Below are 15280 nucleotides of genomic sequence, written 5' to 3'. Positions count from 1 at the left end.
TATAAAAATCCAGATTTAGTTTATTAAGTTCTTTCTCATATTTACTATAAGTGCCTTTAATTTTTTTCTCTTCTTGTTTGGCCTTCAGTAAAGACAGAACAGCTGGCCACCATCTGCTACCAAAAAAAAAAAAAAGTCATTATATCCATTATATCCTTAGAAGACTCTTAAATTTGGGCCTTGGGATAAGAAATCGTGTTGATCTATATTAGACAGTGGAAATCCTGAGATTGTAAATTCCTTATAAGTCAGTATTACTCACTATAGCACTCAACACACACAATAGGCGCTTAATAAATGTTTCTGAGGCTGCTACTGCTGCCTGCTCATAAGCTTTCAATGGGAGGTCTTCTAAGGAAAGAAAGTAAATGGGAATTAGAGACTGAGGCTGAATCTATTCACACATTAATTTGTAATAGAAAGTTAAACTTTAAAGTGATTATTCTATTTTACAACTAGCAAAATTATCAATGTATTTTATTCTGGTTGAATTCTACAGATTGACTTCTCAATGAACACTGGATGCATCCAATGGTCTCATATACATATTTTGAGGATGGGCTTTGAAATCAGATAGACTCTTATTTCATATCCTGACTCTACCACACACTATCTGTGTGATTTTTAAGCCAGTTCTCTCATTTGTAAGACTGGAATAATTTCATTGGTTTGGGTGTCTATTACCAATGCTTAGTGAGAAGATGACATATGTAAAGCACTAGCATGAAATCTGCTATAAGCCAGTGGTCAATAAATGCCCCTCTCTACCTTCTTCTCTTCCTTTCTTTGACAAAAATTTATTTTTCTTTTCTCCAACCCAAACTGGTATAAAAAAGTAGCTAGTCATCTTTTCTCCGAGTCATCTCTAATCCATGATGCTTAGGGGTAGGCAGATATTTACTGTAAAGCGAATGGAACATACTAGAACATTAATGGCTAAGAGGTCAACTGTGGGTCAGCTGACGGACTGGGCAGTGGTTTACTAGAGTGCCATGTTGAAGGGAATTCTACAGCTGGGCTCTGAAGAAAATTTGCTTGAGGACCAGCTCTGTAGCCGGGGCTGGGAGTCAGGTGGCGCTCATATGGCATCACTGTGCCAGGAGGTTTCCTCACATTCTCTTCCTCTCCCTCTTTTTTTTCTTTTTTCTTCATTACTTCTCTCATTCTTTTTTTTTTTCTTCTGACTCATAGTTATCATTATCTAACATAAGTTAATCCCACTAAAATTTGTTTTAAGGACTCTCCAAGTAGGGACACAGAGTTTTTGTTCAGTCATTGATTTTCATAGAGTAAGCTGGGCAGCCAATCCAAAGGTCCAGAGTGGCTGCCTTCTCAACTGCGTTGATACTGTCTAACATTCTCATAACATCTTTCTTCTTGTTTTCCTTTGTTATATCTTCTTGCACTGTTTCCATTGCTCCCTGTGTTTCTATTTCTACGTGGGTGCTTCCCTATAACTGAATTAGTTCATGAGGATGCTGACAGTACAGACATTAGGAAAATCAGGAAAGATAGTACAGACTTATTATTATCACCACCACTTAAAATCTTTGGAGAATAGTGTGATCGATATTACCTTCTGTAACCATTTTGCGTATCACCACTACAAATTTCAGGCTGAATTTGCAGAGCTGTCAACTACAGAAATAATTTTTCTGCTACCTGAAAAGGTGAAAGACAGCTGTCAGCAGTATGGACACCATGAGAAAGGCAGGACCTTAAAAGAATGAGTTTGGGGATTTTGAATCATCTATAGCCATAGGCAAGTTGGGGAGGATCCTCAGCTCAGGCAAGGCCAAGTTGAACCCACCTTGTCCCTAAAAAAGGAGGGAGGTGGTCACAGAAATTCTCTCCAGTCGACAACAACCCACAGAGACTGATACTGCCAACTCCTAGATATGACACCTGGAAGAAGCTACTTTACCTCTCTGGCCTCAGCCTCCTCTGTGAAATGGGAAAGTTGGACCAGGCCATCTTTTAGAGTCTTTCAACAATATCGTAGAAGGCTTTTTTAAGAATGTTTTTTGTTTACTGCACCAAGGTTATAACAATGGTTATGTAAGAGTTAAGAGAGAAACTAAGTCATTTAAGGTCTCACCTATGTAAAAGGCATCAACACACACACACACGCACACACACACAGAGTTGGGGAGGAGTGAGCAACTCACTCCCTCAATTAAACAGAGAAAAATGGGCAGAAATGACAGTATACAAGGACAGTAGTTGTTAGAGATCTCTCCCAGAGAATGTCACCACTCAACTGTTGCTCCTACATGGAGACTGTTCACATAAGCATGAAATGTATTTTACTTACAGTGTTGAAGTTGTCTGTTATCCTAAGTATTATCTCTTAACATGTCCCTCACTACCGTGTAAACCAATTTGCAGGGAATTGAGGATTCTGTTTACTTTGCTGCAGATACACTAGCTTATCTGAATGGCATATTAAGATTTATTTTATGGCAGGCTCTCATCAATGTTGTTACAGGTAAAAGGAAAAGAAATCCAGAATGTCCTGTGAGAGATAAGGCATGGCATTGCCATCCTAGCTCCTGGAAGATTTACATTTCCTTATTCACTGCTGAGTACCCAGAGAAAAAAATAGAAGCTTTATTCTTTGAAAATTGAAATTTAGATTCCAAGCTTTCCTAAGATGTTTTGACTCTTCTATGATGCTGATATTTCTCTTACCTCCCGTCTTATGAGTGAGTACTGACCTTGGGGCTCTGTAAGAGATTGTCAGGGACCCTGTCCTTGTAGCTGAAATTTTCACAGTGATAACTAATGATATTCAGTTCACTTTGTAAGAACTAAAAGAAATTGTTGCAGGCTTAAAACTGCCAATGCACCTTTCTATGGTGATGGAATGAAAGGATCCCCAGTATTTTGCCTGCTTCTACTCCTGTACTTCTGCACTTGCTAATTCTTAAGCTACTATCCTGAGAAAGGAAGAAGCTGAATAGCAAGGAAGAAGAAATGAGTGGGTTGTGAGAAACTGAAAGTATTTATTTATTAAAATTCACTCAGCCCCTTAGTCATTTAGTTACTCCCTCATTGAATTAATAAACATTAGATTTCTTTTCTATGATAAACATAATTAGTGACTTTTCCATTTATATCCCACTTCTTCGTGTCCAACTGAACACCAGCTTTCCTTCTGGTGACAATGTGCCTAGCCTCAGTCCTAGGTATGTGAAATGGCTTCTGGGAAAATGTTTTCTTGCCTAATAAAAGTGGGTCAAATGTGACTGGCTTGGCCATTCATTGTGCCCCTTTCTTCCTGCCTAGAATGCAGGCATGTTGCCTAGAGAGGCGGCAGTCACCTTGTGACCATGAGACTAGAAGCCAACTCCCACACAAAGGATGGAGAAAAGAATACAACGAGGCCAGCAGGTATTCAGGGCCTTAGTGACCTCATTGAACAGCTAAAAACTAACATTAAAGTAAATTTAAAGTGAACATTAAAAATAGCTTACCTCTAAATTTTTGTGAGAATCAAACAAACCTATTTGCCAGTTGTTCTCAATTTGGGCAATTTTGCCCCCCAGGGCACATTTAGCAATATCTGGAGATATTTTTTATTGTCACAAGTTGAAGGTGGGAGGTTATTGGTATCTTAATAGGTAGAAGCCAAGGATGCTGCTATATACCTTACAAGGCACAGGTGTAGACTTCCACGACAAAAAATTATATGGTCCAAAATGTCAGCAGTGGTGAGATAGAGAAACCCTGGCTTGAGCCACTAAAAATACTTGTTTATTATTCATAGTCAAATGCATTTCTGACTGATAGTTTCCCTCATTCAGGAAACACTGAACATACACCATTGTCCTGATACCATACCATGTGGGACGCTGGGGATATAAAAATGAGTAAGGTCCATGCTATTCCCTCAGAATTCCACACTCTAGTAGGGTAGGCAGAAATGTTAGGGTAAAAATAAAAGTATATGCTCTAAAACAAAGATATAAACATCCAATTGTGGGAATACAGAGGATGGAGTGACTACCAGCAGTGGGGCGTCCAGGCAGGCTTCAGAAAGAAGGTGCCTGGGCTGGAGGTTGAAAGGTGGGGAGGAGACGACCACATAAAGACTTTCCACCAGAGAAAAGAGGAGGTGCAAAGGTTAAGCACTGCGTAACCATTGTACATGGGCCCGGAGGGTCCAAGGTCAGGTTGACAGCAGTCTAGGGTATGTGAGGGAGAATGGTAGGGGAAAAAAATGAGAATAATTGGTTGGTGACAATTACAGAAAGCTTTGCCTGCTGAGCTAAAGGCTTTGGATTTTATCAATTGGTCAACTCTGGAGATGCCCACAGGGAGGAGTTCTGTGGGTCTTCTCAGTTAGAGTATAGATAGATAAAAGCAGCAAAAATAAAGCTCCTTTGTTGAGGGGGCAAGGGGATAGAATCATTTGTTCCACATTTGTTGAACACCTACTATGTGCCAGGCACTCTATTAGAGATGTAGATACACACATAAAGGTAGAAGTGTATAAATGGCTTTTTAGGAGATATTTCTTAAGGCACTTTGATTCTTCACAAATGTTAAGAAGCAATGATTGTGTCCATAATCCTTGGCATTCACAAGGCTTCTCTGTAGCTGCAAGAGATCCTGCTACTACTTGGAAGGTGGTAATAAAATGAGATAACTGATTCACAAAAAAAGTCACACCAGAACCAACATGCCTAACAAATGTATTTCCTTTGAAAGATCACTCCTTCCCCAATTTCTTGGGAGATTACATGAATGTTCTATTGCCACAAACATTTCAGGGATTTATTTTTAGAATCGATATCTGAGCTTCCATTTTAAAATGAGCCTTGAAGTTGGTAAATTTTTGTTTTGTATACATGTTAATTTTTAGAAATAGTTGAGATTAATTTAGACCAAATTCTAATATAAAAGATGGTCAGTGTGGGTGTACCTATAAGCCAAATGAAATATTTGTGTGCTTAGGTCTGAAAGAAGCTCCAAATAAAAATATTTTGAGTAACAGCATGGTTTATTAGAATAAATGTATGGTTTCTGAAACTGCTGAGAGGATTGTCTTCACCCTCAGTGAATATGAAAAACTAGTATCCATTCCATTAAACCACACTTTTAGACACAAGTTCTTCTATGCAATTGTGTGTTCTTTCTGCCACTGCCAAGGAATTCTATATGTTTACAATCCTTCATTTCATTTTAATTACAAAGGGAAACATAAAAAAAAATAATCAGGAATATTAAACCATTGAAAGGGAAGATCTTAAAGAATATTTAAGGTGTTATGCCCATTAGGCAGATCTCAAATAGTCCCAGGACTATGATATACAAAATCCCACATGAAAGAGATGTGGTCTTTCTTAGTTAGAAATTCCCTGCATTATGGTATGCAAAACTATGATGTCCTGGGTCAGGGGAGTAAAAATAATCTTTAAAGAAAATTGGACATGAATTATAAAAAATATGATCTACATTAAAAAACTTATTTTTTATATTTTTAATTTTTTTGTATCTTAATTTTATTCATTTGTATTTTAAACAGGTAATGCACTCAAAGAACGGCTGGATAAAGATGGTATATTGAACCCATACGTTTACTTATTCTCTCTTCTGAAATCCAAGTAGAATGACAGCAAGAGAATTTTTTTATAAAAGAGTTTAAATGCTTTGTGAAGATAAAGAGAAAGGAAGAAAGAAGATAAGCACAAAATTTTGGTAACAAGAAGGCAGATGAAAAAATGGTAACGAATTTAGCAGACCTGAGAAAGCTGAATCCAAACCATAATGGGGAAAGATGAGAAGCATTTTGATTTATGGCACAGAACACAACTAACTCCAAAGACTCAGAAATCAACAGCCCAGGAACCTCTGAGAGTTTGAGTGAAGAAAGAATTAAAACAAAAGAATTTCTTAAAAGTTAATTAAGAAGCAGTCATACTCTCAGATTTTCTTCCCCAACCCTATAGGTAGGCTTTCTAGAGTAGAAGGTTTTTGCCTAAAATCACCCAGAGCTGAGTAGTACTGAACCAAAAGCAGAGGGAGTAAATGAACACTTATATGTAGCTGGATCTAGATAGAAGGTTGGCTATTACAATCTTTTTGAGGGCAAATATCAGTCTTTTTATTGAATAAAAATTATAAAATTTTTATAATTCATTTGGGTAAGTGGCCATATGATGCTCTGTTTGAGCTATTGTGGCCAGTGAGAATGTCACAGGAATGCCATGGAGTCCATAACTCTGCCTAAAGGGTAAATCTGATTCAGCTTTGACCCCATTTAGGACTTTATACTTACTGCTAAAAGGTATGGGGGGGCTTCTTTTTATTGCTCTGAAGAGGCAGAAAGCAACAAGTTGCTTCAGAACCCAAAGACAGTTAGTTGGTCAACAACTACTGCAGAGATTGTACAGAAAGAAGGAAAAACTGCAGACTCATAGAATTAGAAAGAAGCTTTTGTCAAGAGAATAATAGATCATGGTGAGTATGAAAGGGAAGAAGCAGCCTTACTGCGCAAAGTAATTATTAAAGAATATACTTAAAGGACAAATAGAAGCTGGGGCGGGGTGGGTATAAGAAAGGAAAGTGGAATCCAGCACAATCTTATGTGGGACAAAAACATCATGACCCACAATGATTAAGATCAGAGAAAAATGTCAAATGCAAGAAGATGAATTCAAACTGGGCCAGAATCGACTGCGAGTTTTCCCTAATTCCTTAGTGAAGTAGATCTGGAAAGTGTTTTCAGAAAACCACTGAGTAGCATAGCTACGTTTCAAAAACCAAAAAACCCAAGAAACAAAAAGCCAACTATGCTTAGGTTAACTATACTAAACTGTATATAGTTCTTATCCCAAAGTTAACATTGTTATTGTCAACAAAATTTTTATTCTTCTTAGAAATTCTAAATTAAAGACCTCCTCTAGGTAAATAGCTAGATCTTCCTGCACTGTTACAGTAGATTCCAGGGAATGGAACGGTCAAAAAGAGTGGGCAATGGATGCCTATTGATTTAGCCTATCCATCTTCTTCTTCTTTTAACTGAGTCCCACAGACCATGGTCCTAGTGGGGCTGACTCTATCCTCTGGCAATTGACTGAAGACCCTGATAAAATTCTTCTGGGCACAGTTATTGGTTTTAGTATGGCATGAGACTTAAGCTGGGACAGCCAGAGAGTTCCTTGTATGGAAATGCTCAGGAACTTACTTGCTGCTGTTGTTGCTAAGCCTATAGGATGCTTCCAATAGGAGCTTCCGGGGAACATCTTTGCCAACATGTGAGAAAGAATTGCCTAGCTGACAAGAAAGTCAAGAAAGAGAAAAAACAAAGCTGATTTAAAATAGACAATGGCTGTTGAATTGTACACTTGAAACTTCTTGGATTTTGTTGATCAATGTCACCTCAATAATTTTAACTTAAAAAAAAAAAACTTAAGAAAAAAGATAATGGCTTTGTAAAATTGCTTGATGCCCTGGATTCAGAGATATTTTTGGATTTCTTAGTTATTGAAAGGCAATATACATCTCCTTTTAAATTTTGCTTCAACTTGTTTGAGTTGAATTTTAGTGACTTATTGAAAGATTCCTGACTAATACACCAAGGAAGTGGCCTGCTTTTACAGGCTATTGCTTTAATAAGGCATATTTTGTGCTGTTTTAGGAAGTTCTAAGTGGTCCTGTTTTTTCTGGAGCTGAGAGGTGGGGAGATGAGAGAGAAGAGGCTGGAAAGCAGGAGCCAGAGCAGGGAATTTTCCTTGTCCTATTAAGCTTGTTTCTTTTGGGGGAGGGGGGAAATCAATGTTTATTGTAGAGAGAATGAGGCAAATTTGTTTAAATGTCACCCTTGTAATGTTTTAAATTCTAATAATAGTATTTTCAGGCTAGGTTTAGAGGCTTTTTATCATCTTATTTATGGTTTCTTAACTTTTCTTGATAAAGAGCTACTAAAATCTTATTACCGGAAATCTTATGCTCTAGCAACCTAGATTCTACTTTACAATGCAAGTTAAAGTTAACCTCAACAAATCCAGCTTTATACCTGTCATGTACTTCAAAACAGCAAGGACTAGAGTCAGTCAGGAGATGGTAAAAGACTATAGTGATGAAAGAGAATGAGTAAGAGTTTGTATCAATTCGATAAACGTTTATTAAACATCTAATTTGTGTCAGGCACTGTGCTGGACAGTGCAGATATAAAGTTGGCTGAAAAATATCCTTGCCTCCCAGGTGGTTAATATCAAGGTAAGAGATAGGCAGGCAGATAGATGCTACCAATGAAGTTCATCAGAGGGGCTCCTCACCCAACCTGAGAAGTCAAGGAGTGTTGCAAGAAGAAAATGCCTATTCAAAATCCCAAGGAATGAGCAGGGGTTAGCCTGGTTAAGTCAGACCACAGAGGACTTAGGGAAGGGGGATTCAGGCAACTCAGCATAAGCAAAGGCACAGAAGCATAGAATGGCATGGGGTGTTTATGGAGCTCCACATAGTTTGGTTTTTGCTGGAGTGTGGGCTGAGAGGTGGGAAGATAACAGAAAAGAGACTGGAAAGATGGGAAGGGGCCAGATCAGGGAGACCCCCCGTATGAGGCAGAGGACTAAAGCTCGGCCAGTGGAGGTTTATATGATTATTTCAAATAAGGATTGTAATCAAGGAAGCAACATGTTGAGATAGGAATTTTAGGTAAATCATATTCTGGTGGCTCACTGAAGAACAGAATAGGCCAGAGGTCCATTTAGTAAGCTATGTGGAGCTTGTGGGCAAAAGAGCTTTACAAAGCTTAGAATAAATATAGATCAATAGAATAGAACTAAGAACTTAGAAATAATTTATGACCAATTTATGGTTGGTTGATTTTTAACAAGCATGCCAAGATAATTCAGAGGAAAGAATAGTCTCTTCAACAAATAGTTCTGGAAAAGCTGGATATCTATATACAAAAGTTGGACTCCTACCACACATCATATATAAAAATAAACTCAAAATAGACTGTAGATGTAAATATAAGAGCTGAACTATAAAACTCATAAAAGAATACATAGGACTAAATTTTCATGTCCTCAAATTAAGCAATGGTTTCTTAGATATGACGCCATAAGCATAACCAACAAAAGAAAACATGGTATAATTAAACTTCATCAAAATTAAAAGCTTCTGTGCTTCAAAGAACATTATTAAGAAATTGAAATGACAACCCACAGAATGGGTCAAAATATTTGCAAATCATATATATGATAAGCAGCTAGTATCCAGAATATACAAAAATCAACAGTTAAATAAGCAAAGGACTTGAATAGACATTTTTCCAAAGGAAATATACAAATGACCACTAAGCATATGAAAAGATGCTCAGTTTAGATAGTGGTAATGGTTGCACGTCTCTGTCAATATACTGAAACCATTGAACTGTACATTTTTAAAGGGTGATTTTTATCATATATGAATTATATTTCAATTAAGCTGCTGTTAAATACTACTACTACTACTAGTACTACTACTACTACTACTACTACTGCTGCTGCTGCTGCTGCTGCTACTACTACTAGACATTGAGAGAAATGTGTGATTAATAAAGCCTTAAGACAAGGATGGGAAATTCCCAAGGGACTCTTGTTGAGAAACTTCAAAGGTAAAGTTGGCAGAGCCTGGTGATGGACTGTTTGAAGGAAGTGAGAAGACAAGACAAAGGTGACACCTAAATTTCTGGAGGAGAGGAAGTGGGGGAAGAGAAGGGAGAATGAGATGAAGGAGATACCAGGCACCATGGCTCTCATGCCATCGTGAGAAGTGGAAGCTGCTGATGAAAGAGTTACATTATGTTCAACAGACATTGATTTAACAACTGTTATGAATCAGGTCCTGAGAGATGTGGGCCTTTCTGGAAGACTTAGAGGCCAAGTAAGACTTAGGAAGCTGCATATAACCCCTGAAAATATTCAGGATACAGGCTCCGTGTCTTCCTGCCTTCTTAACATACAGACAAAGACACATATTTTACAGAAATGTTAGGTTATTTGCCAAATATTATGCTCAAAAGGAGACTAGAAATCTGATCTCCTTACTAAAGTGCATTATTTACTATAATAGTTTAATAAACAAACTGTAACACTTTGACTGAATGTACTGTCCTATCCTTTAGACATTTGCCAGAACGCATCCCAACACATGCAGTCATATGTGTTTGCCCCAGTGTAGACCTTCTGTCAGACCATGCTTCAGAGCCAAATGACCATGAAGCCATGAGCATTCATAATCATTTTCTGCGATACCCCTCAACAGTATAACCCTTTCCTTGAAGACTCCATGAATGAAAAATTTAAAGGGGATTTCCAAGTCACTTAGCCAGAAAATTCAAAGATGATGGGGCAAGGAAGTATTTTAGGTTTGGCCAAGTCTGCAGACTTGGGTGACTCGGGGAAGTCCTTCTCCATTCTGGAACAGACAACATAATCCCTCAAACACTGCCTTTCAGGTGTGCACATCAGGATTTCAATCCTGAATGCCAGAAAATACAAAAAGGTAAAGAATAACATTAAACAAGCGTTTATCTTTTATTTACCTCCACCTGATAAACCTTGAATAGCTCTGCTCTCTGTCTTTGTTTTGTCTGCATATTTCCTGCTAAGAGTTTACAAAATAGCACCCCTGAACAGGAAGATAAGAGGTGCACCTATTTGTTGAATAACATCAAGGGAGAAAACTGCTAACTCATCCATTTTGTTGTTAAGTTACTCAAAAGGATCAAAACACCAATTAACTTGCTGGCTCAGAAATCTTTGATACTCTCAGATTTACTGACATTTTGAAACTCTTGTTCACACTTGCCTAATGGTTTTCTGATTACGAACAAAGAAGTGCCAATCTGTTTAGCATTTGACCTGTTTTCTTAAATATTTTTATGTATTCAACACTTAGTGGCTAAAAATATTTGACTAGTAACATTCATGTGCTAAAATAGTCTATTTTTTTTTTCTCGTTCTACCTCCAAATTTGAAAGAAAAAAAGAGGCTCAAAGACACTTCTTTTTTAAAGCCATTTCGTTCTTATTTTAAATTTAAAAGCTCTCATCGCGGGGATTATTTTTTCCCCTTTCTTCTCTATGGAGTGTAGTGACATTTGGAATACTTGATGGAGCAGTTTATCACATTATGACTCACCCTTCCCAAAGAAGAATTTGGAAAAATGACCTCAGAAAGGAGGTAAGAAGAAATAAAAGATGGCTGATAGGGTGTGACAGATTTTATAATAGATTTTAATTTTCCTCTCTGGATATCCTCAGACAACTGTGCTTCTCAGAGGTGTTTTTTTGTTGTTGTTGTTATTACGGTCCTTTACTTCTTCACAGAAAGTTTTGTGAACATTTGTCCGTAATCATATGCATATACAAGGTATGCCTACGGCAGCTGTGCAGAAAGAAATGGCATTTCTTCCGGAGGTAAAAACAATTTCTGGGTCTAAAAAGCTCCACAACAATTTATTTCAACAAAGATTGAGTAAATGCAATGAATTGAGGAGATTAAAAGTGTGGATGCCGAAGCCAGATTATCTGGGTTCAAATTTTGACTCTATCATTTATATACTTGGGACCTTGGGAAAGTCACTTGATTTCTTTCTGCCCCTCAATTTCCTCATCTGTAAAATGGGGATAATAATTTGAACGAAAAGGAGGTTCTATAATGAATCCGACAAGCCCATGACCAAAATTAACCTCACAGGATGAACTGATTATAAATTCCTAACTGGATAGATCATGGCAGGTAGCTATACCCTTATGAAAGGTTTATCTTTGCCTTAAGCCAGCCCTATTCATTGTGCTCCTGCATCAGGTTAACACATTTTTAAACACCAGAAGTAATTCTTTTTTCCAGACCCCTCAGAGGCATAACCACCCTCAAGGGAGCACATAATCTTATTAACTATCTTGTAATCCAATCATGGAGATTTCCTTGACTTTCTCCCACCTTCATGTAATCTTTCTTACATTCCCTTCTTAATTCCAGATATATAAAAAGAACTGAAAAACTGTCATTCCCTGGAGCAACTAGGATCTTGCTTCCTGGCATGTTGTCAGTTTGGCTCAAATAAACTTTATAAAAATCCTTTATAGTCGACAATAACAGAGCCTAGATTACAGGGTTGTTCTATGGATCAAATGAGATTATTCGCTTAGAACATTTTAGGTGCTATGTAAATATTAGCTATTGTATTATATCATGCCACTGTTTTAGCCTGGGTGCATTCATGTTTGCCAGAATCTTGGCCCATTTATAGAGAGATACTTTCATCATACCAATATCTAGAGATTTTTAAAACTAAGGATATTAAATCCTTAGTTTTAAAAATCTCTAGATATTGGTATAAATATCTATGGACATTTTTATTTTTAAAATGTGATCAGAAGGAAATTTAATCTGTCCTCCAGATCACTGCAATTTAGTTGGAGCACAATAAAAATGCAACATTTGAGCAAGTAAATGTTAGCTGGTAAGTGGCCAATAACATGTTTGGAGGCAAGCAGGCAGTGGGAGCAACCCTAGGGGACACAGATGGCCACAGCAGAGCTATATTTAACATAATATATTTCTCAAGATGCCAGCCTGACCTTTTCACAAACTCTTCAAAGGGGATGCGGTGGGAATACCCCTGCCGGCGGATGCTGACTGTCTCCAGGATCCCCGTGGAGCGAAGCTGGGCCAACACTCTCTCTTGAGAGAACTTCAGGGCCTCTCGGTCATCATTGGGTTTAATGCAGCGCACAAAGTGGGGCTGTCCAACCACCATTTTGGAGAGCAGATCCATCAGAGAATACTATCAAGGGAAAAACACACATGAAATGAAGCTACCATGAACATAATGGATAACTGCAACGCAGGCTTCCAGGGGCCTCCAGAGCACTTTGTTGGCTTGTAAATAACTCATGGACCTTTTTTGAGGCTGAACAAGAAACCAGCAATAGATGATAATATAAGTTCTGATGAGTATTTATGAATGCTTGCGGATTGAAAAGCATTCTTTCAACATCACCTAGTATCAGGCAATGCCCTCATGTGCCAGAAACTTATGTGCCTAAGAACATGCTTAGGTTCACCAGAACTAGTTCCTCTCTGGTATTCCACGATGATACCCCTCAACTGTATTTGTAATTTAAAATGTCCAGCTTTTAGGGAAGGAGTTAGTTGCTTCTTCAGCCAAAGAACTATCAGAAAGTCTAAGAGAATCTTACTGATACCTGGTAGAGAAAAACAAAGAGGGCAAAGGAAACAAGAAAATTGGAGGAAAGAAGATTATAATAAAGATTAACTAGCGCATGCTGAGTGGCTGGCATGAGGCTCTCACAGAGAGAAAGCACATGGAAAAGCAGAGGGGTGCCTGTGCAGGAGACGTCTCAGCTGTTCCTTGGTGGCATCCACTTTTGGAGTTCCTCTTTTGGACACACCTTCAGGAGCAATTATAAACCACCCAAGAAATCAGTTCATTATTTCATAATCACACCTTCCACTGATCCAAAATGGTTTGCCAACACATCTTATTTCTTGGATTTAGCATTTGGGACCAGTATTTAGCATGGGTATATTTCTGAAAAACTATAAGTCAGAGGCTTCTCTGATGATAGAGAGATTCTAGGATCTTGAAGATGATTTCACCGAGTTGCTCCGCACTTCCAAATCCTGTGACGGACACACACAAGCGCACGCGTGCGCGTACATGCCCTCAGACACAAAGAGGATATTTCTTCTAAAGGGGACAGCACCAGGGTGCATCTCAAGATAAGAAATAAGTGGCAATTAGAAATGTACAACTGTGGGTGATGAAACAGAGGCTGAATGCCTTTCTGCCAGAGAAACCGTAGCATGGAACAGTGCATGGATAAACTGCTGAACTCAAAGGCCTCTGAGCCCCGGTAATTCATACCCTGAGCCCAATTCTAGGCTGCCTCTGAAGCACAGTTGGCTAGGTCAGAGTTTTTGGCTTTAGATCCTTTTGAACCTACTATAGCTTTCTGTAGAGCCTGCTATCCATGGTGCCAGCTCCTGGATCAGCCTGCCTAGCAACTCCAGCTCATGACCCTGCTTCCCACCTGACTTCCTATTCTTGCCAAGCCCCTTCCTGGGGTGACCCCACTTTACAACCTTATTCTCCTGTCCCTGGGATCAGTAGTTCTGTCTTTGGACTGACAGCATCTCTACCGTGAAACTGGCTGAAACTTAACTCCCAGTGTACATGATATCTGTGTCTTATCTTTCCTATATAATATGCATTTAACAGAGCCCTTCTAGAGACAACATTTTTACTCAAAGGAATCATTTTACTAGATGATATATCAGGAATTTGGCAGCAGAGATGGGAAGTAATTGGGCTCAGGCAAATGGGTCTTGCTTGCGGTGGGTCAATTCAAACTAGGAAAATAAAGTCAAAGCTAAGACAGATTCAGGATCTGAACTTGATAAGCCACCTTCTGAAATTTTATTAACTACTTTATTTTTCCAGTAAATATGCTGAAAAAGTGGCTGACTCCAGTAGATTAAGGCCAAGAAGCAGCTCAAATGCTAACAAAATCAGCACATTCAATGGACACAGCTGTATGCCAGTGGCAGAGAGGGCTTTCTGTGGACACTTGGGGTTTCATTTGATTGAGATCAGAGAGCGTTGTACTCAGAGGTAGGTTTCCTGCTATAATTTTCTCTCCCCACACCCCGACTTTTCTTAACTGACTCTTGTGCTTTGCTCTTGTTTCAGTGACTCTGTTAGATCCGGGCCTCTTGTGGGAAGGGGGGTGGCAAGTCCCTTCTGTAAGCAGGCAGAATAGAGATCAAGAAGATTCCATACCCGGAAGTAAGAAGCCATGGTCTGTCTCTTCATGTTGGTGGTTTCTTCTGGATGCCGTATTACTTCCAGAGTGTCCACCTGGAACATAGGCAGAGGGAAGTGGCTTGAGAATATCGACAATTCATTTTCTAGCTTTTTCAAAATATGAAATACTGTTTAGTCAAATATCTGAGGGACTTTGATGTTTACAACACCACAGTGAACGCTATGGAGAAAAATTTTAAAGATATATAAAATCAGAATAGAATTTGTACTGTTCTACTCACTTGACAATGACCACACTCTGCAAAGTACCATATGGTCTAAGTATAAACCCCATCAGTATTATTTCTATATTTCATATGGGCCCCTGTTAAGTTCTGCAATAGTGCCACATGAGATCAAACTATTTCTTAAAAGAAAACTGGGCAAAGGCCCATGGAGTTGGGTGATTATATAGACATGGGTCCAAAGCCCAAGTTAAACCACAAAG

The 15280-nt window shown here is 38.5% G+C and overlaps 1 protein-coding gene across 1 annotated transcript in view; it reads right to left on the bottom strand.

Moving 5' to 3' along the window:
- MYO3B (myosin IIIB) overlaps positions 1 to 15280 on the bottom strand; it is a 361097-nt gene that overhangs the window by 131485 nt on the left and 214332 nt on the right. The window contains exons 25-26 of the mRNA XM_039855816.1: positions 14809 to 14886; positions 12584 to 12789 (exon numbers count right to left, since the gene is read on the bottom strand). Of these exons, the coding sequence (XP_039711750.1) occupies positions 12584 to 12789; positions 14809 to 14886 (284 nt within the window). The remainder of the gene's footprint in view (positions 1 to 12583; positions 12790 to 14808; positions 14887 to 15280) is intronic.

The sequence above is a fragment of the Pteropus medius genome, unplaced genomic scaffold, assembly GCF_902729225.1.
Source record: "Pteropus medius unplaced genomic scaffold, Ma_sr-lr_union100, whole genome shotgun sequence".
Taxonomy (NCBI): Eukaryota; Metazoa; Chordata; class Mammalia; order Chiroptera; family Pteropodidae; genus Pteropus; species Pteropus medius.
Note: the sequence above shows the minus strand (reverse complement) of the source record. Positions and strands in the feature narration are given on the sequence as shown.